Source organism: Musca autumnalis, unplaced genomic scaffold (assembly GCF_047663935.1).
Source record: "Musca autumnalis isolate F117 unplaced genomic scaffold, ASM4766393v1 scaffold_5, whole genome shotgun sequence".
NCBI classification, from domain to species: Eukaryota; Metazoa; Arthropoda; class Insecta; order Diptera; family Muscidae; genus Musca; species Musca autumnalis.
In genome coordinates, this window is record NW_027412088.1 from 192,844,056 (window position 1) to 192,871,498 (window position 27,443).

Sequence of the window (27,443 nt, forward strand, 5' to 3'; positions counted from 1 at the left end):
CCAATGCATATTTCAAAACAAATAAACGAACATTGAGTTAATCGTTTTCATTCAAAACAATGCCATAATCTTATCATTCACCAAAAAAAACCCTCCAAAAAAAGAACAAAAACTATGTCAGGCCTAGCCAGATGTTTATTTTGATTACTTGCAGTATTTTCTTCTTCTTCTTTATTTCTGTACTTTCTCCACTTTCAAATGTATACCTCCCTGGATGCTGAATACAAAAACATTGAAGGGATCGAATTGCAATTGTTTCGGAGTTTGTTCGCAAGTGGAAAATTTAAAGTTTCGCAAAAGTAAAGCTAAGCCCACCATTGTTTCCATCATGCCAAAACGTTCGGCAATACAGATACGTGGTCCAGCACCAAATGGTAGATAGGACATGGGATGGCGTTTATTACGTTCTTCGGGGGCAAAACGTTCTGGACGAAATACCTCCGGTTGGGGATAATATTCTGGATCATGATGTATGGCATAGACGGGTATGATAACTTGAACATGTGGCTCTACCGTAAGGCCCACTTTATCGGGGAAGGTATAACGGCGTCGACAAATGCGTTTGCTGGAGGGTAGCGGTGGATGTTTGCGCAGGGTTTCTGAAAATACATACACATAAGAAAGGAACTGGAGAATTTTTATTTTGTCTTACCTAACACCACCTGCCTTAGATAGGTCATCTCATTAAGACAATCATAGGTAAACTCTCCCTCAAACTTTGCCAAAGCCTCCTCGATATCCAACCTTGCCTTTTCCTGGATCTGATGATTTTGCGCCATTTCATAGAGGGCAAATGCTGTGGTACTCGATGATGTCTCAAATCCCGCAGAGAAAAAAACAAACGACTGGGCAATCAAATCATCCATTTTCAATTGATATTCACCCTCCTGGTGAGGACGATTTTTCAATTCAATCATCAGATCCAAAAAGTCATTACGTTTCACGTTATTCTTTTCACGATATTCCACTGTGTCCTTGACAATTTTCGTATAGAATGCAATCACCTCGGGCGAGGAGACTTTATAATCGAGCCATGTAAAAAGTTTGGGAAAATGTGATGCCATCATATCCAAAAATGGGTTAACTTGGGCAAATGTCTTATCGCCCATAACACGGAACTCTGTTTTGGGATTCTTCAAACTGTTGCAATCCAAGCCAAAGGCCACATTGCCAACGATGTCGGTGATGAAACGGGCACATAAGTCTCGAACCTCCACCACATGATTTTGCTCCAGCATTTCTTCCTCCATCACCCTGATAAACTGCCTGCCAATCAGCTCGACATTCTCAAACATTTGACGCATTCGTGCCGCCGTAAAAGTTGGAGTAATTTTGGTCCTCAACTTACGCCACAGCTCTCCATATGCTCTTGCTATATTCCTTGACAGAGGATCTGATTTGAAATTCACAAAGAACCCCCTATCGGGAAATGCTTCGAATTCGGTGATCAATATCAATTTAATGATATCCAAATCGGCAATCAACAACGTTGGGGTTAGCAGCGTATAAATGCCAGCATATCCTTTATTTTCCGCCTTCATTCGATTATAGGCACGTTGATAGGAATAGGCAATGTGTTCACGATCACGTAGTTTGTATAATCCCGTTGTTGGAACGGTCGGTGCATTACGCCTTTTCCAATAATTGAACTGCAAACGTAGCCATATTAGGAGGGTACCGATTAATACACCGAAAATCGCTAGAGGAACGTGGATCATGTTTGTTGCTTTTAGAACGCTGCGAATTAAACTGAGCGATTTTTGCACAAGCACACCTGCGATAACCTGCATTTTTAAAATCTTATCAATTCATGTCGATGGCTATTGATTTGCATATCACTTGTTGAGAGTAAGAGAAACCTATTATTAAAAGCAGGTACTTTTATAAACAAATTTGGACCTCAAACAATCCCTGATGGGAAATTTTTGCTATATCATAAATATAACCTAGCTCTTCCTGAGGTCTCGAGGAAGAATTTTCAACATTTCCTCGTGTCCTGAAGAAGACTTTTTTTATAAAAAAAATCCTCATAACATGAAGAAGACAATTTTAAAAAGACAAAAATGCTCAGATCCTAAAGAAGACATTTTTCAATAGAAAAAATTTCATTAGGCTCTCACGATCAATAGAAAAAATGTTCTTCAGGTCCTCAGGATAATTTGTATTGAGAAAAAAAAATTCTGGAGGTCCTGAGGAAGGCTTTTTCTAAAGAAAAAAAAAATGCTTAAGGTCCTATACAAGACTTTTTCAATAGAAAAGAATTTCCTAGGGTACTGAGGAAGACTTTTCCAAAAATGTCCTCAGCTGCTGAGACTTTTCCCTATAGAAACACATTATTAGGTCCAGCGTAAGATTTTTTCTATTGAAAAGATTTCCACAGGTCCTTTTTCTATAAAAAATTTCCTCCCCCTAGGGAGACTTTTTGCTAATAGAAAAAAATTCCACAGGTCCTGAGGAGGACTTTTATATGAAAAAAATCCTAAAGTCCTATTTAAGGCTTTTTTAGGAAAAAAACCTGAGGTCCTGATTAAGGCTTTTTAGAAAAAAATTTCCTCAGATCGTCAGGAAGACTTTTTTCAATAGAAAAAATTTCAGCAGGTCGGGTGGAGACATTTTCAATAGAAAAGATTTTCTCAAATCCTGAGGAAGACTTTTCCAATAGAACCAGTTTCGTCAGGTCCTGAGGATGAATTCTATGAATAGAAAAAAAAATCTTCAGGTACTTAGGAAGAATTTTTTTCTATAGAAAAAAATTGTCCTCAGGTCCTGAGAAAGACCTTTTCAATAGAAACAATTCCTAAGGGGCAGAGGAACACTTTTCAGGTCCAGAAGATGAAATTTTGCTACAGAATAACATTTCCTTTGGTCCTGAGGAAGATTTTGTTCTATAAACAACCTCCTCAGGACTTGGGAAAGAATTTTTCTGCACAAAAAAATTTCCTCAGGTTCTAAGGAAGATTTTTTTCTATAGGAAAAATTTTCTCAGGTAGTATGAGAGAATCTTTTCTATAGAGAAAACATTTCTTCAGGTCCTCGGGTGATTTTTCTTATGGAAAAATTCCTCAGGTCATGAGGAAGAAGTTTTTCTATAATTTTTTTTCTATGAGGACATTTTTATACATAAATTCTTCTTCAGTTCCTGAGGAAGACCATTTTCTATAGGACAAAGTGTCCTCAAATGCTGAGAAAGATTTTTATGTAGTAAACAGTTTCCTGCGGTCCTGAGGAAGTCTTATTTCTATAGTTAAAAAATTGCCACAGGTGCTGAGAAAGTCTCAGGTCGTGAGAGAGATTTTTTTCTATAGAAAAAACATTTCTGAGGATGACTTTTATATGAAAAAAAAATCCTCAAGTCCTAATTAAGGCGTTTTTTTAGGAAAAAACCCTCAGGACCTGATTAAGGCTTTTTAGAAAAAAAATTCCTCAGGTCCTCAGGAAGATTTTTTTCAATAGAAACGATTTTCTCAAATCCTGAGGAAGACTTTTTCCATAGAACAAATTTCGCCAGGCCCTGAGTATGAATTTTATCAACAGAAAAAAATTCTTCAGGTACGTAGGAAGAATTTTTTTCTATAAACAAATTCCTCAGGTCCAGAGGAACACTTTTCAGGTCCAGAAGATGAAATTTTCCTGAGGAAGATTTTTTTCTATAAACAACTTCCTCAGGTCTTGGGAAGGAATTTTAATCCACAAAAAAATTTCCTCAGGTTCTAAGGAAGATTTTTTTCTATACGAAAAATGTTCTCAGGTCGTAGGAGAGAATCTTTTCTATAGAGAAAACATTTCTTCAGGTCCTCAGGATGATTTTTCTTATGGAAAAATTCCTCAGGTCATGAGGAAGAAGTTTTTCTATAATTTTTTTTTTTCTATGATGACATTTTTATACATAAATTCTTCTTCAGTTCCTGAGGAAGACCATTTTCTATAGGACAAAATGTCCCTAAATGCTGAGAAAGAGTTTTCTATAGTAAACAGTTTCCTGCGATCCTGAGGAAGTCTTATTTCTATAGTAAAAAAATTGCCAGAGGTGCTGAGAAAGTCTCAGGTCTTGAGGATGACTTTTCTCTGAAGAAAAACTTCCCTCAGGTCCTACAGAAATCTTGAGTTACAGAGGAAGACTTTTTCTATATACAAAATTCTTCAGATGTTAAGGAAGATTGTTTTCAATAGAAAAAAAAAATTCAGGTCCCATATTTTTGCTATAAAAAATATCCTCAGGTCCAGGAGAAAACTTTTTCTATAGAAAAAAATTATCAGGTTCAGTCTCTACAGACAAGTCTTCTTCAGGATTTGAGGAAAAAAATTCCTCAGGTTTTGTTTCTATAGAAAAAAAGTCTTCTTTAGGACTTTAGGAAACTTGTTTTTATAGAAAAAAACTCTTCTTTAGGACTTGAGGAAACTTGTTTCTGTAGAAAAAAATCTTTCCTCAGGTCCCGAGGAAGACTTTTTTAAAGAAAACTTTTCTACCCGTCCTGAGCAAGACTATTTTCAATAGAAAACAATTCTATCAGTTAGGGTCTGAAAATTTTTCTATAGAAAAAAAATTCCTCAGGTTGTGTTTCTATTGAAAAAAAACCTTTTTCTGGACTTGAGAAAACTTGTTTCTATAGAAAAAATCTTTTGTAAGGCCTGAAGAAATTTCTTCCATATAAAAAAAGACTATCCCACAATCTGAAAAATTTTTTTCAGTAAAAAAATATTCCTCAGGACCTGAGGATTTTTTTATAGAAAAAGTCTTCCTAAGGATCTGAGAATTATTTTGTAGAAAAGGTATCCCTCACCACCTGAGAAAACCTGACCTGAGTTTTTTTTTTCTTTGAAAAAGGTATTTCTCAGGACCTGAGCAAAAGTCTTTTTAAGACTTTTTTCTATAGGACAAAATTTCCTCAAATCCTGAGTAAATTATTTAATAGAAAAAGATTTGCTCAAGTCATGGGAAGACTCTCTATTTAAAAAAAATTAGCAGATCCTGAGGACGATTATGTTCTATCGAAAAAATTTCTGAAGTCCTGAAATAAAGTTTTTGCTATAGAAAAAAATCCTCAGTTCCTGAAGAAGAAATTTTGAGGAAGACTATTTTCAATAGAAAACAATTTTCTCAGGCCCTAAGCAAGATTTTTCTATAGAAAAAATGCCCTCTATAGAAAAAGTCTTCTTCAAGACTTGGGGAAAAATTTCCTCAGGTTTTGTTTCTATTGAAAAAAGTCTTCTTCTGGACTTGAGGAAATTTGTTTCTATAGAAAAAATCTTTTAAAAGGCCTGAATAAATTTCTTCCATAGAAAAAAGTATTCCTCAGGATCTGAGGATTTTTTTTAGAAAAAAAGTTTTCTTAAAGACTTGATGATTTTTTCTTTACAAAAGTCTCCCGCACGACCTGAGAAAACCTGACCTAAGGATTCTTTCTGTAAAAACAAGTATTTCTCAGGAACTGAGCAAAAGTCTTTGGAAGACTAGAAAAAATTCCTCAAATTCTGAGGAAGACTTTTTTCTATAGAAAAGCAATCCTCAGACTTTTGTTCTGTTATTCCCCAGAATCTGATGAATTTATTCCATAGAAAAAAGTATTCCTCAGGACCTGAGAATTTTTGTTATAGAAAAGTCTTCCTAAGGACCTGAGGATTATTTTGTAGAAAAAGTCTCCCTCACCACCTGAGAAAACCTGACCTGAGAATTTTTTTCTTTGAAGACTTTTTCTCTAGGAAAAAATTTCCTCAGATCCTGAGGAAATTATTAAATAGACAAAGATTTGCTCAAGTCCTGAGGAAGACTTTCTCTTAAGAAAAATTCCTAAGTTCTTAAAGAAGACATTTTTCCATAGAAAAAATCCTCAGGTCCTGAGGAAGACTTTTTCCTATAGGAAAGCATTACCCAGATTTTCTTCTATAGAAAAAAATTCCTCAGGTCCTGAGGAAGACTTTTTTCTATAGAAAAACATTTAATCGGGTCATTAAATTGAGTTTTTGCTACAAAAAATGTCCTCAGGTCCTGAGGAATACTTTTTCTATAAAAATGCTCAGGTCTTGAGGATGATATCTTCTGTAGATACTATGGAAAAATTCCTTAGCTCCTCAGGTCATGAGGACGACATTTTCTTCATAAATAATTCATTCTAATGATCAGCTGACGGTCTTTCAAAGACAAGCTGATAGCCTTTCACAGACTAGCTGATGGACATTCATATGCCATCTGATGATCATTCATAAAACAGCTGATGGCCTCTCAAAGAAAAGCTGGCGGTCTTTCATAAACCAATTTTTGATCTTTCATAGACCAGCTATTGGTTCTTCATAGACCGGCTGATGACCTTTCAAAGATCAGCTTAAGGTCTTCCAAAGAACAGCTGGTGATCTTTCATACACAAGATCATACTCTTTCACAGACCAGCTGATGGTCTTGCATAAACAAGCTGATGAACTGGTCCTTCAGAGACTCTGAAAATTATTCTCCAAATAAATATTTTCAAAATCCAACTTCAAACTTTATTTACACTTTTTCAACCTTCAAATATATACCCTCCTTACTATTGAACACCCGAACATTAAAAGGATCAAAACTCAGATGTTCCGATGTATGTTCGCATGTCGAAAATTTGAAATTCTTTAAAAGCAAAGCCAAACCCATCATTGTTTGCATCATGCCAAAACGTTCGGCAATACAGGTGCGGGGTCCAGCACCAAATGGTAGATATGCCATGGGATGGCGACGATTACGTTCTTCGACAGTGAAACGTTCTGGAAGAAAGATTTCAGGTTGGGGATAAATTTCAGGGTCATGATGTATGGCATACACCGGTATCATTATGTGTACCCCCGGTTCCACTGTAAGACCTTGGCTGTCGGGGAAAGTGAAGCGGCGACGACAAACACGTCTACCAGATGGAGCCACGGGATGTTTGCGTAAGGTTTCTGAAAGGAAGAAGAACTTTTTAAGAGATAAAAAAATACAATATTGTAGGCAATTTCCTTACCTTGCACCACCTGCCTAACATAGTTCATGTCATTAAGACTTTCATAGTTAAAAACTCCCTTGTATTTCTCCAAAACTTCCTCAATGTTTTGCCTGGCCTTCTCTTGTACCTGCGGATTTTTGGCCAACTCAAATAAGGCAAATGACATGGTACTCGATGAGGTTTCAAATCCACCAATAAAGAAAACAAATGCCTGGGCAATTAAGTCATCCATATCCAGTTGATACTCACCCTCCTCCAGAGGGCTATTCTTCAATTCAATCAGGAGATCCAAAAAATCATTACGTTTCACCTGATTCCGTTCACGATATGCCACTGTCTCCTTGACAATGCCCGAATAAAAGCTGATCAATTCATTGGTAAAGACCTTGTAGCCGAGTTTTTGAAAAACTTTCGGATATGTGGCAGCAATCATTTCCATAAACGGATGAATTGTATAAAAAGCCTTATCACCTTTAATACGAAACTCGGTATGGGGTTTGTGTAGACTATTGCATTCCAAACCAAAGGCCACATTGCCAATGACATCTGTGGTAAAACGAGCACACAAATCTCTTATTTCTACTTCATTATTAAGCTGCTCCACTTGTTCCCCCATAACCTGTATGAAATTCTGGCCTATGGCCTCAACGTTGTCAAACATTTGTCGCATGCGTCCCGAACTGAAGGTGGGTGTCAGTTTGGTTCTCACTTTACGCCACAGATCACCATGTAGTCTCACCATATTTTTCGACAATGGATCATCATCATAGTTGGTATAGAAACCTCTATCGGGAAAGGCATCAAATTCACTGATATACACCAGCTTCAAGAGATCCAAATCGGCCACCAGTAGAGATGGTGTAAGTAATGTCAAAAACCCGGCATAGGGTTTATTTTCGGCCTTTAATTTTTGATAAAATCGCTGGTAAACAAAGGCTACATGTTCCCGTTCCTTGATTTTAATCAGGCTTGAAGCATCTACAGTAAGAATGTCATATTTCTTCCAGTAATTTAGCTTTTTACGTAGCCATAGAAATATTATTACTGCGATTAGTGTAAATACTAAAAACGGAACAAAGATCATTGTAGTTGCTGCTACAAAGTCTAAAACGAAACTAAATGTTGGCGGAGAGCAAGAGAACCCGCTCGCTCAATCATAAACATTTTGTAGATGATTCAAAAGCTTATCGCATGTATTTTGACTGCATCATAAAAAATATAGGAGACTTTTCATAACAAGACGATACAATCTAATGGAGAATTTCATATAGAAAAATATATATAGAAGAAGCACCCTTTCTTTCCGAAAGGGACTATAGAAAAACAATTTCTTTCCCGTTGCTTCAGAAAGGGTCTTTAGGAGCACCATTTGCTTCAGAAAGGGTCTTTAGGAGCACCCTTTGCTTCAGAAAGGGTTTTTAGGAGCACCCTTTGCTTCATAAAGGGTCTATAGAAGCACCCTTTGCTTCAGAAAGGGTCTATAGAAGCACCCTTTGCTTCAGAAAGGGTCTATAGAAGCACCCTTTGCTTCAGAAAGGGTCTATAGAAGCACCCTTTGCTTCAGAAAGGGTCTATAGAAGCACCCTTTGCTTCAGAAAGGGTCTATAGAAGCACCCTTTGCTTCAGAAAGGGTCTATAGAAGCACCCTTTGCTTCAGAAAGGGTCTATAGAAGCACCCTTTGCTTCAGAAAGGGTCTATAGAAGCACCCTTTGCTTCAGAATGGGTCTATAGAAGCACCCTTTGCTTTAGACAGGGTCTATAGAAGCACCCTTAGCTTCAGAAAGGGTCTATAGAAGCACCCTTTGCTTTAGAAAGGGTCTATAGAAGCACCCTTTGCTTCAGAAAGGGTCTATAGAAGCACCCTTTGCTTCAGAAAGGGTCTATAGAAGCACCCTTTGCTTCAGAAAGGGTCTATAGAAGTACCATTTGCTTTAGAAAGGGTCTATAGAAGCAACCTTTGCTTCAGAAAGGGTCTATAGAAGTACCCTTTGCTTCAGAAAGGGTCTATAGAAGCAATTTTTCTAAAGAAGCACCCTTTGTTTCAGGTCCATAGGAGCACCTTTTCATTTCGAAAGGGTCCATAGAAGCACCTTTTCATTCAGAAAGGGTCTATATAGAAGCACCCTTTTTTGAAAGGGTCTATATAGAAGCACCCTTTTTTGAAAGGGTCTGTAGAAGCACCCTTTTTTGAAAGAGTCTATAGAAGCACCCTTTCATTCAGAAAGGTTCTATAAAAACGTTCTTTCATTCAGAAAGGGTCTATATAGAAGCACCCTTTTATTCGAGAAGGTCTATAGAAGCACCCTTTTTTTCACAAATGGAATATGAAAGCACCCCTTCATTCAGAAAGGGTTTATAGGAACTCCCTTTCATTCAGAAAGGCTCTATAGAAGCACTTTTCTTTCAGAAATTGGTTATAGAATGAAAGACCATCAGCTGATCTATTAGGGTTCATCCTCTGGCCAATGAAAGGCCAACAGCTGATCTATAAAAGACCATCAGCTGGATGATGAAAGACCATCCACTGGTCAATGAAAGAACATAAGCCGATCAGTGAAAGATAATCAGCTCGTCAAAAAGACAATCAGCTCTTCTAAGACCATCAACTGATCAATGAAACAACGTCAGCTGATTAATTAGAGATAATCAGCTGATCAATTAAAGACAATCAGCTGATCAATGAAAAGCCATCAGCTTATCTATGAAAGACGATCAGCTAGCTGGTCTATGAGACACAAGACTATCAGCTGTTCTATGAAAGACAATCAGCTGATCAATGAAAGGTCATCAGCTGATCAATGAAAGAACGTGAGCTTATTTATTAAAGATAATCAGGTGATCCATGAAAATCCATCAGCTGATCTATGAAAGAAGATCATCAGGCATTCTATAAAAGGCCATCAGTTGATCACTAAAAGGCAATCAGCTGATCAATGAAAGACAATCAAATGATCAATGAAAGACCATCAGCTGTTCTATAAAAGATCATCAGCTGTTCCATGAAAGACCATCAACTGATCAATGAAAGATAATCAGCTGATCAATGAAAGACAATCAGCTGATCAATGAAAAACCATCAGCTGGTCTATGAAAACCCATCCGCTGGACTATGATTGACCATCAACTGATCAATGAAAGACCATCATCTGATCAATGAAAGACCATCAGCTGATCAGTGAACACCATCAGCAGTTCTATGAAATACCATCAAGTGATCAATGAAAGAACGTCAGCTTATTAATTAAAGATAATCAGCTGGCCCATGAAAAACCATCAGCTGATATATTAAAGAAGATCAGCTGGTCTATGAGAGACCATCAGATGTTCTATAAAAGACCATCAGCTGATCTCTGAAAGACAATTAGCTGATCAATCAGATGATCAATGAAAGATCATCAGCTGTTCTATGAAAGACTATCAACTGATCAATGAAAGATAATCAGCTGATCAATGAAATACAATCGCTGATCAATGAAAAACCATCAGCTGGTCTATGAAAAACTATCAGCTGGACTATGAATGGTCTTCAGCAGATTAATGAAAGACCATCAGCTAGTCTATGAAAGTCCATCAGCTGGTCTATAAAATACCATCAGCTGATCAATGAAAGACTAACAACTGGTCTATGAGAGACTATCAGTGTGCCTGTGAAAAAATATCAGCTGGTCTATAAAAGACCATCAGCTGAACTATAAAGAGGTTATCTATGAAAGACCATCAGCAGTTCTATGAAAAATCATCAACTGATCAATGAAAAAATGTCAGCTTATTAATTAAAGATAATCAGCTGCTCCATGAAAGACCATCAGCTGATCTATGAAAGAAAATCAGCTGGTCTATGAGAGACCATCAGGTGTTATATAAAAGACCATCAGATCACTGAAAGACAATCAGCTGATCAAAAAAAGACCATCCGATGATTAATGAATGAATATCAGCTGTTCCATGAAAGATAATCAGCTGATCAATGAAACACAATCAGCTGATTAATGTAGAACCATCAGTTGGTCTATGAAAGACGATCAGTTGGATTATGAAAGACCATTTACTGGTCTCTGAAAGAGCATCAGCTGGTCTATGAAAAACCATCAGATGGACTATGAATCACCATCAGCTGATTGATGAAAGACCATCAGCTAGTCTATGAAAGTCCAGCAGCTGGTCTATGAATGACCATCAGCTGATTAAGAAATACCATCAGCATATCAATAAAAGACTAACAAGTAGTCTATGAGAGACTATCAGCTAACCTGTGAAAAGCTATCAACTGGTCTATAAAAGACCATCTGCTGATCTATGAAGACCATCAGCTGTTCTATGAATGACTATGAGCTGATTTATAAAAACATCAGCTGACCTATGAAAGACCGTCTGCTGGTGTATGACAGATCATCAAATGTTTGATGAGGACATGTGGTACTAGTGGAGCAGATTTCGGAACATTTTAAATTTTATTTAGGCCCTTTCCACCTTTAAATTAATTTTTTTCTTTGGTATTGAACATCTTAACATTAAAAGGATAAAAAAATCAAGACCTCGGGTGTACGGTCACATGTCGAAAATTCAAAATTCTTTAAAGCAAAGCCAATCCCATCATTGTTTGCATCATGCCAAACCGTTCAGCAATACAGGTGCGAGGTCCAGCACCAAATGGTAGATATGACATGGGATTGACGTCGATAAAACGTTCTGGGCGGAAGATTTCAGGTTGGGGATAAATTTCAGGATCAAGACGTATGGCATAAACTGGAATAACAATGTGAATGCCGACTACGATAAGGCCTTGAGCGTATGGGAAAGTAAAAAGGCGGCGGCAAGCACGTCTGTCATAAGGAGCCACAGGGTTTTTACACAGGATTTCAAGAAAAGAATGATAAGTGTTTTAAGAGAGAGAGAGAGAGAAGGAAAAGAGAATTTATTGTTGAGAATTTCCTTACCTTGCACCAGCTGCCTAATGTAGGCCATGTCATTAAGACTCTCATAGGTAAATACTCTCTGTTGCTGCTCCAACACCTCCAAAACATTTTGCCTGGCCTTTTCTTGTACCTTCGGATTTTTTTGCCAACTCAAATAAGTCAAATGACATGGTGTTCTATGAGGTTTCAAAACCTCTAATGAAGAAAAGAAAAGCCTGGGCAATTAAATTATCCATTTCCTGTTGATATTCTCCCTTTTGGAGGGGAGCGTTTTTCAGTTCAATGAGAAAATCCAAAAAAAAAAATCTTTTCTCCTGACCTGATTCTTTTCACGATAGGCCACTGTCTTCTTGACAACTTGCGAATAAAAGTTGATCAATTCATTGGTAAAGACTTTGTAGCCGAGTTTTTAAAAAACTTTGGTATATGCGGAGGCAATCATTTCCATAAATGGATGAATTGTTAAAAAAGCCTTGTCACCTTTGGCACGAAACTCATTGTGGAGGTTGAATAGGTTATGGCATTCCAAAACAAAGGCCACAATAACAATGACATGTGTGGTAAAACGAGCACAGAAATCTTTTATTTCCACTTCTTGATTTAGCTGTTCCACCTGATCATCCATGATCTTTTGAAAATCTGACCAATGACCTCAACAGAACCAAACATTAGTCGCGTGAGTCCCGAGCTAAAGGTAGGCGACGATTTGGTTTTTTACTTTGCGCCACAGATCACGATGTTACTTAAACATGTTCTTTTGCAAAGGATTGTCTTTGTAGTTCGTGTAGAAACGTCTATCGGGAAAGGCATCAAATTCACCCACATCCACTAACTTCAGCAGGTCCAAATCGGCCACCAGCAGTGATGGTGTAAACAATGTAAAAAAATCCGGCATATGGTTTATTGTCGGTCATTAATTGTTGATAGAATCGCTGGTAAATGTGGGCAACATATTCATGGTTCTTCAGTTTGTACAATTGCGAAGAGTCTACAGTCGTTATGTTGTTGCTCTTCCAGTAGCTATGTTTTCTGCGGACCTGCAGAAATGTAATGTGGGTGATAAAATTAACAAGGCAACGAGGATCATTGTTGCCTGGCCACCGAGAAGTTTCCTATGCAACTGAGCCAAAGAAAACTCAAAACAAATTTTATTGGTCCACCCGAGGAAGTCTGCATGACTAAAACTTTATGATCCTAATTAGGTCCTAATTTGATAATCCACGCGTTATTATCTCAAACACAAACAATTTGACGGCAGATTGTTGATGTCAAGATATGCTGCAGTAACTAAACCCCTCGAACACTCTCACACATTGCGTTGTTATCTTTTCAAACAGCATAACCCGAAGCTCATATCTTACTGGCGTACGCAGATTAACGGTCGTAGGTTTTTTTTGGTTTGAATTATGGCCTCACAAATTTTAGACGCTTGCTATTCATACCGCTGTTGTCAGTACATTTTTAATTTAGTTAAATTAATTAACTTTGCATCAATGCTAATCTTTTGAATAATACAAAAAGCCCAAGAGAGCCGAAGAGAGTGAGAGCAAAAAAACTAGTTGAGAGCAGTTCGTGTTAGAATCCAAAGAAAGTTAATATTTCCGCAGTTTGTTTGCATTGCTTTGTTGTATTTTGTGTTTGTTAGTGTCATTAACACTCATTCAAATCGGTTCGATGACGAATTTGTCAATATTTAACTACACGAAATACTCCTACAAATATGTGCGCGGAACAGTAAAGAGATTTTCAAATTCTCCAATATTCTATAGTATAGAAATATGGATCGTCTTTCTCCCCTTCAGAACATGGAGGAGTTTACAATTTGTCAAATCAATTGTCAAAAAAAAAAAACAAGTAAAGCCAACAACAACAACAAGTACAACAAGTGAGTATCAGTACGCTTTTTATGGCTTGATAAGAGAGCTGGCTGGCTGACTGACACTGGCACAATTGAAGCACTCAAAATTAAATAAGAATTTTTGGTTTTCAAAAAGGGAAAAGGCAAATTGTTGACGACTTTATGGGAGAGCTACACTTTCAAATCTGCATAAAAATTAGCATTGATGCAAAGTTAATTAATTTAACTAAGCCACAATTCAGACCAAAAATCTACGGCCGTTAATCTGTGAGCGCCAGTAAGTTAGGAACTTTAGGTTATAATGCTTGAAAAGACAACACCGCAATGTGTGCATGTTTGGAGGTTTATTTAAGTGCAGCTTATTTTCACAACTGGTATCTGATGGATAATAAATGAATTAATAGGACCTAATTAGGATCATATAGTTTTGGTCATGCAGACTTCAGGTGGTCCAAAAAAATTTCTTTTGAGTTACAACATTGTGGCCGTAGACTCTTCGGGATTGTACAAAATTGTATATTTTTTTACGGTTTTTCCCTTTGAAGCTGGGGTATGCTCAGCGGGAGGCCAGGGTCGTCACAAAAATTTATTTTGATTTAGAGACATTAGAGAGAGAAACACATCAGTTGATTTCCTTTTTTCATAACACGTTATAAACACACTTTATTAACTATTTTTATCACACTAACACTACACATATTTAACACTGAATCGTTGTTCTGACACTCAATATACTGGTACAGAGATGGTCGGGCAAGTTTATAATAAGACATTTTGGTACGAGCTGATATGCTGGACGAATCATGTTTGATGAGGCTTGTACACAACGACAGCGGTACACAACAAATAGGGGATCAGGCGGTAGGCACAGGCTTTAGCGGTAGGCACAGTTGTCGCAACGTCGATGTTCGTTTTCCAACCCCACTCGACGAGACACTATTTCTACGGCGCGTCGAGGTTCGTTTTACAACCCCACTCGACGAGACAAACACTAATTCTTTGGCGCGTCGAGGTTCGTTTGCACCCCACTCGACGAGACAGACACTATTTCTGCAATGCGTCGAGGTTCGTTTTACAACCCCACTCGACTACGTAGAAACGACTAGCTATTCTACTACCACACAAGCCAAGGATCGTTTGCACACCACTTGACTCAACACCCGTCAACAGTAGGGATACGTAAAATCGATTTCGGTTAATCGATTAATCGATTATTAGCCGCAAAATTTCTAAAAGTCGTAGTCGAATATTGACTGTGCGAAAACCGCATAATCGATTTTTCTTAATCGACTTTCGAAAGACGGAGTCAACTATTATTCGTACTCGACCATTAGTCGTAGTCTATTATTATTCGTAGTGGACTATTAATCGTGGACGACTATTAGTCGTAGTTGATTATTGAGTGTGCTAAAACCGCGTAGTTGGCGGTATTTTTTTATACATATACACATCATGGATCGCATCAACGAAGATGGTCGATTATATTCGATTATAATCGGTTTTGGGCGGTTAGCGAATAATCGAAAGTCGACTTTTAGTACACTCTCAAATAATCGACTAACCTAAAATCGAGTTTAAGGTTTTTCACGAAAACCGTATAATCGAAAAACCGATTATTACATTCCACTGCGTATCCCTAGTCAACAGACGACTGCCTCGATTGTCTCTGAAACACCTCCTGCAGGAGACGGCCTGCATATACATTGATGATGCCAGCTGACTGCTTGTTGACAGATTGTTTATGTTCGTCCGCATTGCCGCTAGGAGGACTCATTCATCAGGTCAATGCTCTTCGTCGCCGCTAGAGGGAATTTCGCACGTTAAATTTGAATTTAACATTTGAAATAAATACAGTTTAATATAGCATCACTATTTAATGTAATCAAAAACGAGTACCCACGGCTTTTGAGCGTTAAACAGTGGTCTGGTCTTTAGGCCCGAAAGAAGTACCTAGATTGTAGATTAATCCGTAAATGTTAAAACCGATACATGCGTAATTTTTGCAAATATAGATATACTCCGTCCCCTCTGGAATTCAACAAAATATGTAGTATCTTTTCGGGGCCATCCCGGTACATTCCCTGGCAATCTCCGGAAAATCGGTTCAGTATTTTTTGTAGAAAAAATTTAATTTGAATAAAGTGGGCGTGGTAAAATTTCCTTTTCATAAAAACCTAATTTGGACTATGACGGCATTTGGTTTTTATTCATAAAGATACGGCGTTTTTTTAATATGGCAGAGGGAAGTACCCCCCCGGCCCATTCGAAATTCAAGAAAATATGCATCCTTTTTTTCACCGGGTGCCATCGCTGTACATTTCCTGAAATTTTCAGGAAAATCGGTTCAGTAGTTTTGTAAATGTATTTTAAGAAGAATGGGCGTAAAAGTGGACTTGGACAAATTTTCTTTGCATAAAAACCTATGTCGGGTTATGGCGCACATTTTACAGAAAGAATTATCCAAATCGGTGCAGCAGTTCTCAACTGATGCCATTACCAACGAACGACATTTAATTTTTATATATATAGATATTTTATGTGTTATATTTTATATGTCCATATTTACATTAGGCAATTTTCCTTGCGGCAGTTATCAGTTTTTAGGTGAGAGAGGGTTTGAGAGGCAAAGGGTTACCATATGCCCCACCTCTCTCTCCATCAAACTGACAATTGCCGCAAGGAAAATTGCGTCCTACCAACTATGACGTTGATCCTTTGTGCAAGAATACGTTTATGTTTGACACCCAGCTTTAGCTCGGGACGCATGCGACAAATGTTTGGCACAGGCGAGGTCATTGGTCAGATTTTCATAAAGATCATGCACAGCGACCAGGTGCATCAGTTCGATCACGAAGTAGAAATAAAAAAATTGAGTGTTCGATTTACCACAGGTGTCATTGGTAATGTGGCCTTTGGTTTGGAATGCAATAGCCTACACAACCCGCACATTGAGTTTCATGTGACAAAGCTATTCTCACGATACATTCATTTATGGAAATGATTGCCTCCACATATCCCAAACTTTTTCAAAAACTCGGCTACAAGGTCATTACCAATGAATTGTTCAACTTCGATGGCAATGACCCATCGTGAACAAAATCAGCTCAACCGCAAAGATTTTTTTGATATTATCGTTGAACTGAAAAACGCTGCCCTGCAAGAGGGAGAATATCAACTGGAAATGGATGATTTAATTACCCAGGCTTTCGTTTGCTTTATTGGAGGTTTTGAAACCTCATCGAGCTCCATGCCTTATTTGGCCAAAAATCCGAAGGCACAAAAAAAGGCCAGGCAACATTTTGAGGAGGTGTTGGAACAGCATCAGAGAGTATTTACTTATGAGAGTCTTAATGCCATGACCTACATTAGGCAGCTGGTGCACCTACATTAGGCAGCTCTTAAAACACTTATCATTTCTTTTCCAGAAACTTACTTACTTACTTAGTTGGCCCATTACAGAACATTTGTTCCATAGACCGAACTAAGAAAAGATCTCCATTCCTCTCTGTTTTTCGCTTGACTTTTTGGAATACCGCGCCTTTCCATTTCTTCATCCACTTGTTTGCTCCATCGAAGCTTAGGCCTGCCGATTCTGCGTGCACCGCCATGTGGCATGTATTCATACGCCTTTTTAGCGGGTTCATCATCGCTCAATCTCATGATATGGCCTAGCCAACGCAATCGTTGCATCTCGATACGTTTAACAATATTCATGTCTTTGTATAGCTTATATAGCTCGTGGTTCATACGACGTCGATATTCACCGTCAACGCAAATCGGCCCGTAGATCTTTCGAAGAATTTTCCTCTCAAACACACCAAGCACTGCCTTATCTGCTTGCGCAAGTACCCATGCTTCGGAGCCATACATTAGCACGGGTAGTATCTTTTCCAGAAACCCTGCGTAAAAACGCAAAACGTTTTACTTTCCCAGACGCTCAAGTCCTTATCGTGAAACCCGGCATTCACATTGTCATCACAGTTTATGCCGCACATCATGATACCGAAATTTATCCTCAACTTGAAAATTTTCGTCCAGAACTTTTCGCTGTCGAAGAAAGTAATCAACGCCATGCCATGACATATCTGTCCTTTTGTGTCGGGTAATGTGCTTGTATTGCTGAACGTGTTGACATGATGCAAAGGTCATGATGGGATTGGCTTTGCTTTTAAAGAATATTGAATTTTCGTCATGTCAACGTACACCCGAGCGCTTAATTTTTGATCCTATTAATGGTAAGATGTTTAATACCAAAGAAGGAATTTATTTAAATATGGGAAGGGTCTAAATAAAATTTCTTCCGGACTCTGCTCCGGTAGTACCACATGGTCTTATCGAACATCTGATGGTCTGTCATACACCAGCAGAAGGTCTTTCATAGGTCAGCTGATGTTTTTAAAAATCAGCTGATGGTCATTCATAGAACAGCTGATGGTCTTTCATACATCATCTGATGGTCTGTTATAGATCAGCTGATGGTCTTTTATAGACCAGATGATAGTTTTTCACAGGCCAGCAGATAGTCTCACATAGACCAGTTGTTAGTCATTCATTGATCAGCTGATGGTATTTCAAAGACCAGATCAGCCGATGGTCTTTCATAGTCTAGCAAATAATATAATTTATCAGCTGATCATAGACCACCTGATGGACTTTCATAAACTAGCTGATGGTCTTTCATTAATCACCTGATGGCCATTCATAGTCCAGCTGATGATTTTTCATAGACCAGCTGATGGTGTTTCCTTCAGCTGATTGTATTTCATTGATCAGCTGATTATCTTTCATTGATCAGTTGATGGTCTTCAATAGAACAGCTGATGATCTTTCATTGATCATCTGATGGTCTTTCATTGATCAGCTGATTGTCTTTCAGTGATCAGCTGATGGTCTTTTATAGAACACCTGATGGTCTCTCATAGACCAGCTGATCTTCTTTCATAGATCAGCTGTTGGTTTTTCATGGATCAGCTGATAATCTTTTATTAATAAACTGATGTTCTTTCATTGATCACTTGATGGTCTTTTATAGAACAGGTGATGGTCTTTCATTGATCAGTTGATGGTCTTTCATAGAACAGCTGATGGTCTTTCGTAGACCCGCGGACGGTTTTGATAGACCAGCTGATGATCTTTCATAAATCAGCTGAAGGTCTTTAATAGATCAACTGGTATTTTTTAATTAGCTGATTGTCAATCATAGACCAGTTGTTGGACTTTCATAGATTAGCTGATGGTCTTTCATTAATCAGCTGATTGTCATTCATAGCCCAGCTGATGGTCATTCATAGACCAGCTGATAATTTTTCATTGATCTGCTGACTGTATTTCACTGATCATTTTTCATTGGTCAGTTGATGGTCTTTCATTTATCAGCTGATTGTCTTTCATTGATCATCTTTCATTGATCACCTAATGTTCTTTCATTGACCAGTGGTTGGTCTTTCATCATCCAGCTGATGGTCTTTCATTGATCATTGATGGTCTTTTATAGAACACTTGATGGTCTCTCATAGACCAGCTGATCGTCTTTCATAGATCAGCTGATGGTTTTTCATTGATCAGCTGATGGTCTTTCATAAACAATTTGATGGTCTTTCATAAATCAGATGATGGTCTCTAATAGATCAGCTGATAGACCAACTGTGGTCTTTCCGCCAGGCTGAATAAAGATTCCGATTGGAAATCCGCAATTCAGCCTGATATTTTTATTGGAAAAAAATATGTAAACGCATTTAAATTGTTTAATAAATTGTTTTTAAGTTTTTATTGCAAACGCCTCATTGTTGCTGTTGTAAAATTTCAATATCAACCGATAACCTAAGCCTTTGTTTGATCTCATATCAATTACCAGTAACTGCCGTATGCTGCTGGGGCTGCTGCGACTGCTAACATCTTAATTGTTTGTAAACTTTGTGCTTAAATTAATTATTGCAACTATTATTGTTATAACTTGGTCAATATTTGTTTACATTGGGGTATAGTGGTGGTAACGGGGTGAAGATACTTCTCATCTGTGTTAGTACATGCCCTCACTGGCATCACAACAAATTCGCTGTAGAACAGTTCATTGTTTAATTGAAGATCGTTTAATTACCACAGAACCTGTATTGATGATGCAATTAAAGCTTAGAGAGAGTATTCGAGAGAGAGGAAGAGATAGCGTTCAGTTTGCTAAAAAGCGATTGTATGCGAAATATTGGAATCAGTAAAAAAAGTAAGCAAAAAAGTAGTTTTTATGGGTTTATGCTTATTCACCCAGGCTGAATTGCAGTTTTACTATGGAAACACTTACTCAGCCAGGCTGAATTGCAGTTTTCTATGGAAACGCTTATTCAGTCAGGCTGAATTGCAGTTTTCCTATGGAAACCCTTTTTCAGCCAGGCTGAATTGCAGTTTTCCTATGGAAACCCTTTTTCAGCCAGGCTGAATTGCAGTTTCCCTATGGAAACCCTTATTCAGCCAGGCTGAATTGCAGTTTTCCTATGGAAACCCTTATTCAGCCAGGCTGAATTGCAGTTTTCCTATGGAAACCCTTATTCAGCCAGGCTGAATTGCAGTTTTCCTATGGAAACCCTTATTCAGCCAGGCTGAATTGCAGTTTTCCTATGGAAACCCTTATTCAGCCAGGCTGAATTGCAGTTTTCCTATGGAAACCCTTATTCAGCCAGGCTGAATTGCAGTTTTCCTATGGAAACCCTTATTCAGCCAGGCTGAATTGCAGTTTTCCTATGGAAACCCTTATTCAGCCAGGCTGAATTGCAGTTTTCCTATGGAAACCCTTATTCAGCCAGGCTGAATTGCAGTTTTCCTATGGAAACCCTTATTCAGCCAGGCTGAATTGCAGTTTTCCTATGGAAACCCTTATTCAGCCAGGCTGAATTGCAGTTTTCCTATGGAAACCCTTATTCAGCCAGGCTGAATTGCAGTTTTCCTATGGAAACCCTTATTCAGCCAGGCTGAATTGCAGTTTTCCTATGGAAACCCTTATTCAGCCAGGCTGAATTGCAGTTTTCCTATGGAAACCCTTACTCAGCCAGGCTGAATTGCAGTTTTCCTATGGAAACCCTTATTCAGCCAGGCTGAATTGCAGTTTTCCTATGGAAACCCTTATTCAGCCAGGCTGAATTGCAGTTTTCCTATGGAAACCCTTATTCAGCCAGGCTGAATTGCAGTTTTCCTATGGAAACCCTTATTCAGCCAGGCTGAATTGCAGTTTTCCTATGGAAACCCTTATTCAGCCAGGCTGAATTGCAGTTTTCCTATGGAAACCCTTATTCAGCCAGGCTGAATTGCAGTTTTCCTATGGAAACCCTTATTCAGCCAGGCTGAATTGCAGTTTTCCTATGGAAACCCTTATTCAGCCAGGCTGAATGGCAGTTTTGCTATGGAAACCCTTATTCAGCCAGGCTAAATTGCAGTTTTGCTATGGAAACCCTTATTCAGCCAGGCTGAATTGTAGTTTTCCTATGGAAACCCTTATTCAGCAAAGCTGAATTGCAGATTTTCTATTGGAACCCTTATTCAGCCAGGCTGAATTGCAAATTTCCTATCGGAAACCCTTATTCAGTTATGCCGAATTGCAGATTTCCTATGGAAACCCCTATTCAGCCAGGCTGAATTGCAGTTTTCCTATGGAAACCCTTATTTAGCCAGGCTGAATTGCAGTTTTCCTATGGAAACCCTTATTTAGCCAGGCTGAATTGCAGTTTTCCTATGAAAACCCTTATTCAGCCAGGCTGAATTGCAGATTTCCTATCGGAACCCTTATTCAGCCAGGCTGAATTGCAGATTTCTTATCGGAACCCTTATTCAGCCAGGCTGAATTGCAGATTTCCTATAGGAACCCTTATTCAGCCAGGTTGAATTGCAGATTTCCTATCGGAACCCTTATTCAGCCAGGCTGATTTGCAGATTTCCTATCGGAACCCTTATTCAGGCAGGCTGAATCTTTATTCTCTCCCTCTGGATTGGCGTTTTAACATAGAGAATTTTGTTTAAAGTTCTGCTTATTCCACAATACCTCTTGTAGCATACCCTACCGGCCAATAATACCACCATTTGTTGATAAACCAAAAACCAACAACAGCAGCAGAAGCGTTGCTGTAAAAAGTTTCCACCGACTGGTGAAGTGAGTGTCAGAAAATAGAAAATAACAACAATAAAAACAAAAAAAGAACAGCAAGTAACATCGCTCGGCTACGTAACGTAACACTGCTCCCTAACTCATTCACTCGCTCCCAAAAAGTTCAGCAATCAGTTAACAAATAAGCGTTTAATACAACTAGTCACAGGCCAGGCGTAACTCTAGAACGATTTTGATAAACAAAAAAAAACGCGAAACGCGATTATTTCGGAACAATAAAAATAAAAACACGAACGGGAGGGAAAACAAAACAAATCGAAAAGAAAACAAAATGAAAATTGCGAAATGAATCACAAAATCCCCCAAATCTGTCAACTTCAGTGAAATAAAAAAAGATATTCAAAATTTTTTTTTTTATATTGGAAATTACAAAAAAAATATTTAAATTAATTTTTAAGCAGCATGTGGGTCATTTATTTGTTGTTGGCTTTGGTGATATTCCTTATCTTAACGCTGATAGTTGTGGCCATAGTTTATATACGTGACTATTGGCATTTTGTGGGGGTACCACACGATCAACCTGGCTCGCTGAGGAAGGTGGTGAAGACGTTCAGTAAATACGGCACCAGTACCCAGGTGAAGGACCAAAATGAATACTTCAAAAAGCTGTATAAAAAATTCAAGGGCTCGGGACCCTTTGTGGGCTTTTATCACCTCTTCGAACCGCGTGTAATGGTGCTCAGTCCCGAGCTAACGCAACAAATACTCGTTAAGAATTTTTCAAATTTCAATGATCGCGGCCATTACCACAATCGTAAAACAGATCCCCTCTCCGCGGATCTGTACAGCACCAGCGGCGATCAGTGGAAAGAAATGCGTTTGAAACTGGAACCGGTTTTCCAGAAGGCGTACATGTTGCATTTTTTCGAGAGTATACGTGAGGAATGTGAAAAAACCTTTCTGCTCTTTGAACTGGCCAGGCAAGAATATCAGAAAGTGTCACCGCAGAGCGATGTGGCCTTGGATGTAAAGCCGTTTATGCACCGCTACGTTTTGGGTAATATTGCCAAATGTGTTTTTGGCCTAAACAAGGCGATGAATCAAAAATATCCCCTAGAGGAATTCGATGCCATGACCCAATTTGGCCTGCACACAAATCGCCATGGTAGCTTCTTAACCTCAATCATGGATCGTTATCCGAATGTGTTTCGTTCGTTTAACTACTCCACAACCAAAGAAAAGGTCCACACCTATTTTATGACCCTCTTGAATGATGTCATAATGCACCGGACCAAAAGCGATAACCGTGAGGATGACTATCTGCAATTGCTGATTGACTTAATGAATCAGGAATTTAATACCCATGAATCGGAGGTACACAACGAAGGTATAGGCCTTAAAGAACATTTGGTAAACGAACTGGCAGCCCATGCATTTACATTCCTGAGGGCAGGTTTGGAACCAACGGAAGACACCCTGACTTTTGTTTTATATGAATTGGCCAGAGATCCAGTTATGCAGCAAAGGGTGAGAGAAGAAGTTAGCAAGGCCTATGAACAGCATGGGGACAATTTTACCTATGAGGGAATACAGTCGCTGAAATTTATGGGGCAATTTATATCGGGTGAGTAAGAGAAACAAAATAAGAATTAAAGATTTCCCATGGAAACTCCAATTCAGCCGGACTGAATTAAATATTTCCCATGGAAACTCTAATTCAGCCAGGCTGAATCGAAGATTTCCCATAGAAACTTAATTCAGCCAGGCTAAATCAAATATTTCCTATGGAAACTCTAATTGAGCCGAGATGAATTAAAGATTTCCTACGGAAACTCTAATTCAGCCGGGCTGAATTAAAGATTTCCCATGGAAACTCTAATTCAGCCGGGCTGAATTAAAGATTTCCCATGGAAACTCTAATTCAGCCGTGCTGAATTAAAGATTTCCCATGGAAACTCTAACTCTGCCGTCATGAATTAAAGATTTCCTATGGCAACTCCAATTCAGCCGGGCTGAATTAAGGATTTTCTATGGCAACTCTAATTCAGCCGGGCTGAATTAAAGATTTTCTATGGAAACTCTCATGCAGCCGGGCTGAGTTAAAGATTTCCTATGGAAACTCTAATTCAGCCGGGCTGAATTAAAGATTTCCTATGGCAACTCCAATTCAGCCGGGCTGAATTAAAGATTTCCTATGGAAACTCCAATTCAGCCGGGCTGAATTAAAGATTTTCTATGGAAACTCTCATGCAGCCGGGCTGAGTTAAAGATTTCCTATGGAAACTCTAATTCAGCCGGGCTGAATTAAAGATTTCCTATGGAAACTCTAATTCAGCCAGGCTGAATTAAAGATTTCCTATGGAAACTCTCATTCAGCCAGGCTGAATTAAAGATTTCCTATGGAAACTCTAATTCAGCCAGGCTGAATTAAAGATTTCCTATGGAAACTCTAATTCAGCCAGGCTGAATTAAAGATTTCCTATGGAAACTCTAATTCAGCCAGGCTAAATTATAGATTTCCTATGGAAACTCTAATTAAAGATTTCCTGTGGAAACTCTAATTCAACCAGGCTGAATTAAAGATTTCCTATGGAAACTCTAATTCAGCCAGGCTGAATTAAAGATTTCCTATGGAAACTCTAATTCAGCCAGGCTGAATTGCAGATTTCCTATGGAAACTCTAATTCAGCCAGGCTGAATTGCAGATTTCCTATGGAAACTCTAATTCAGCCAGGCTGAATTGCAGATTTCCTATGGAAACTCTAATTCAGCCGGGCTGAATTAAAGATTTCCTATGGAAACTCTAATTCAGCCGTGCTGAATTAAAGATTTCCTATGGAAACTCCAATTCAGCCGGGCTGAATTAAAGATTTTCTATGGAAACTCTAATTCAGCCAGGCTGAATTAAAGATTTCCTATGGAAACTCTAATTCAGCCAGGCTGAATTAAAGATTTCCTATGGAAACTCTAATTCAGCCAGGCTGAATTAAAGATTTCCTATGGAAACTCTAATTCAGCCAGGCTGAATTAAAGATTTCCTATGGAAACTCTAATTCAGCCAGGCTGAATTAAAGATTTCCTATGGAAACTCTAATTCAGCCAGGCTGAATTAAAGATTTCCTATGGAAACTCTAATTCAGCCAGGCTGAATTAAAGATTTCCTATGGAAACTCTAATTCAGCCAGGCTGAATTAAAGATTTCCTATGGAAACTCTAATTCAGCCAGGCTGAATTAAAGATTTCCTATGGAAACTCTAATTCAGCCAGGCTGAATTAAAGATTTCCTATGGAAACTCTAATTCAGCCAGGCTGAATTGCAGATTTCCTATGGAAACTCTAATTCAGCCGTGCTGAATTAAAGATTTCCTATGGAAACTCTAATTTAGCCGGGCTGAATTAAAGATTTCCTATGGAAACTCTAATTCAGCCGGGCTGAATTAAAGATTTCCTATGGAAACTCTAATTCAGCCGTGCTGAATTAAAGATTTCCTATGGAAACTCTAGTTCAGCCGGGCTGAATTAAAGATTTCCTATGGAAACTCTAGTTCAGCCGGGCTGAATTAAAGATTTCCTATGGAAACTCTAATTCAGCCAGGCTAAATTATAGATTTCCTATGGAAACTCTAATTAAAGATTTCCTATGGAAACTCTAATTCAGCCGGGCTGAATTAAAGATTTCCTATGGAAACTCTAATTCAGCCGGGCTGAATTAAAGATTTCCTATGGAAACTCTAATTCAGCCGGGCTGAATTAAAGATTTCCTATGGAAACTCTAATTCAGCCGGGCTGAATTAAAGATTTCCTATGGAAACTCTAAGTCAGCCGGGCTGAATTAAAGATTTCCTATGGAAACTCTAATTCAGCCGGGCTGAATTAAAGATTTCCTATGGAAACTCTAATTCAGCCGGGCTGAATTAAAGATTTCCCATGAAAACTAACTCAGCCGGGCTGAATTAAAGATTTCCTATGGGAACTCTAATTCAGCCGGGCTGAATTAAAGATTTCCTATGGGAACTCTAATTCAGCCGGGCTGAATTAAAGATTTCCTATGGAAACTCTAATTCAGACGGGCTGAATTAAAGATGTCCTATGGAAACTCTAATTCGTCCGGGCTGAATTAAAGATTTCCTATGGAAACTCTAATTCAGACGGGCTGAATTAAAGATTTCCTATGGAAATTCTAATTCGTCCGGGCTGAATTAAAGATTTCCTATGGAAACTCTAATTCAGACGGGCTGAATTAAAGATTTCCTATGGAAACTCTAATTCAACCGGGCTGAATTAAAGATTTCCTATGGAAACTCTAATTCAGCATGGCTGAATTAAAGATTTCCCATGGAAACTCCAATTCAGCCGGGCTGAATTAAAGATTTCCTATGGAAACTCCAATTCAGCCGGGCTGAATTAAAGATTTCCTATGGAAACTCTAATTCAGCCGGGCTGAATTAAAGATTTCCTATGGAAACTCTAATTCAACCGGGCTGAATTAAAGATTTCCTATGGAAACTCTAATTCAACCGGGCTGAATTAAAGATTTCCTATGGAAACTCTAATTCAACCGGGCTGAATTAAAGATTTCCTATGGAAACTCTAATTCAACCGGGCTGAATTAAAGATTTCCTATGGAAACTCTAATTCAGCATGGCTGAATTAAAGATTTCCTATGGAAACTCTAATTCAGCCGGGCTGAATTAAAGATTTCCTATGGAAACTCTAATTCAGCCGGGCTGAATTAAAGATTTCCTATGGAAACTCTAATTCAGCCAGATTCAGAATTAAAGATTTCCCATGGAAACTCCAATTCAGCCGGGCTGAATTAAAGATTTCCTATGGAAACTCTAATTCAGCCGGGCTGAATTAAAGAAACTCTAATTCAACCGGGCTGAATTAAAGATTTCCTATGGAAACTCTCATTGAGCCTATCTAATTAATTAATATTTAAAACTTTCTCTTATTTTTCAGAAACAATACGAATGCACCCAGTGGTTCCATATATTCGGCGTCGCACTCTCAACGATTATTTGGTCCAAAAAGATTCCAACTTCTTGATACGAAAGGACATTAACATTATCATACCCCTGAATGCAATGCACAATGACCCTGAGTATTATCCACAGCCACACATTTTCAATCCTGATCGTTTTGCTGGTGAACCAAATCGGCTGCGACAGTCATGCGTTTGGCTGGGCTTTGGTGAAGGACCTCGTAACTGCCTTGGCTTACATTTTGCCCAATTACAAATGCGTACCCTACTCGCCATACTTTTAATGCGTTATGAATTCTCGTTGGATACCCAAAATCTAATCGTCTGCTGTCTAGAGGGGGTGGCGTTAAGAATTAGACCGCTAAATGAGCGTTCGGAATATGTGGAGAGTGAGGGTCGAGAATCAGCAGTTGTGATATAGAATTTGTTTCTAATTGTGTTAATTTAGTCAATGAGTATTATTTGTTATTTATTTCCTGTTTCCCTTTTTTGTTGTTAGTAAATTTAGTAAGGAATTGTTTATAATTTGTTTAAATTTTAAATTAATTCATAATTTGTTAATACATTTGTTTTTATGTTAACATTAAATTTAACATAGCTATGTACCTTTACAGAATGACTGTTTTACAATTAAAGTGCCTAAAACTA

The 27,443-nt window shown here is 38.3% G+C and overlaps 3 protein-coding genes and 1 pseudogene across 7 annotated transcripts; 1 reads left to right on the forward strand and 3 right to left on the reverse strand.

The window, feature by feature from the left end:
• Positions 1–134: 134 nt before the first annotated feature.
• LOC141387611 (cytochrome P450 6a8-like) lies at positions 135–14,855 on the reverse strand. Of its 5 annotated transcripts, none has more exons than XM_073957522.1 (3): positions 14,450–14,855; positions 653–1,784; positions 135–599 (listed from the first exon to the last, which is right to left on the reverse strand). In XM_073957522.1, the coding sequence occupies exons 1-3, from the start codon at positions 14,528–14,530 to the stop codon at positions 172–174; spliced, it is 1,641 nt and encodes a 546-aa protein (XP_073813623.1). In that variant the 5' UTR covers positions 14,531–14,855; the 3' UTR covers positions 135–171. The 5 variants fall into 5 exon arrangements, 4 of the variants coding, with proteins under 4 accessions (XP_073813623.1, XP_073813622.1, XP_073813625.1 ...); XM_073957521.1 differs by having other exon boundaries at positions 14,415–14,855; XM_073957524.1 differs by having other exon boundaries at positions 14,330–14,855.
• On the reverse strand, positions 6,456–8,130 carry LOC141387617 (cytochrome P450 6a8-like). Its single transcript, XM_073957531.1, has 2 exons — positions 6,969–8,130; positions 6,456–6,906 (listed from the first exon to the last, which is right to left on the reverse strand). Exons 1-2 carry the CDS (start codon positions 8,032–8,034, stop codon positions 6,485–6,487), a joined length of 1,488 nt encoding a protein of 495 aa, XP_073813632.1. The 5' UTR covers positions 8,035–8,130; the 3' UTR covers positions 6,456–6,484.
• On the reverse strand, positions 10,374–13,307 carry LOC141406058 (cytochrome P450 6a8-like; annotated as a pseudogene).
• On the forward strand, positions 13,497–27,443 carry Cyp317a1 (Cytochrome P450 317a1). Its single transcript, XM_073957525.1, has 3 exons — positions 13,497–13,743; positions 21,729–23,435; positions 26,774–27,443. Exons 2-3 carry the CDS (start codon positions 22,274–22,276, stop codon positions 27,214–27,216), a joined length of 1,605 nt encoding a protein of 534 aa, XP_073813626.1. The 5' UTR covers positions 13,497–13,743; positions 21,729–22,273; the 3' UTR covers positions 27,217–27,443.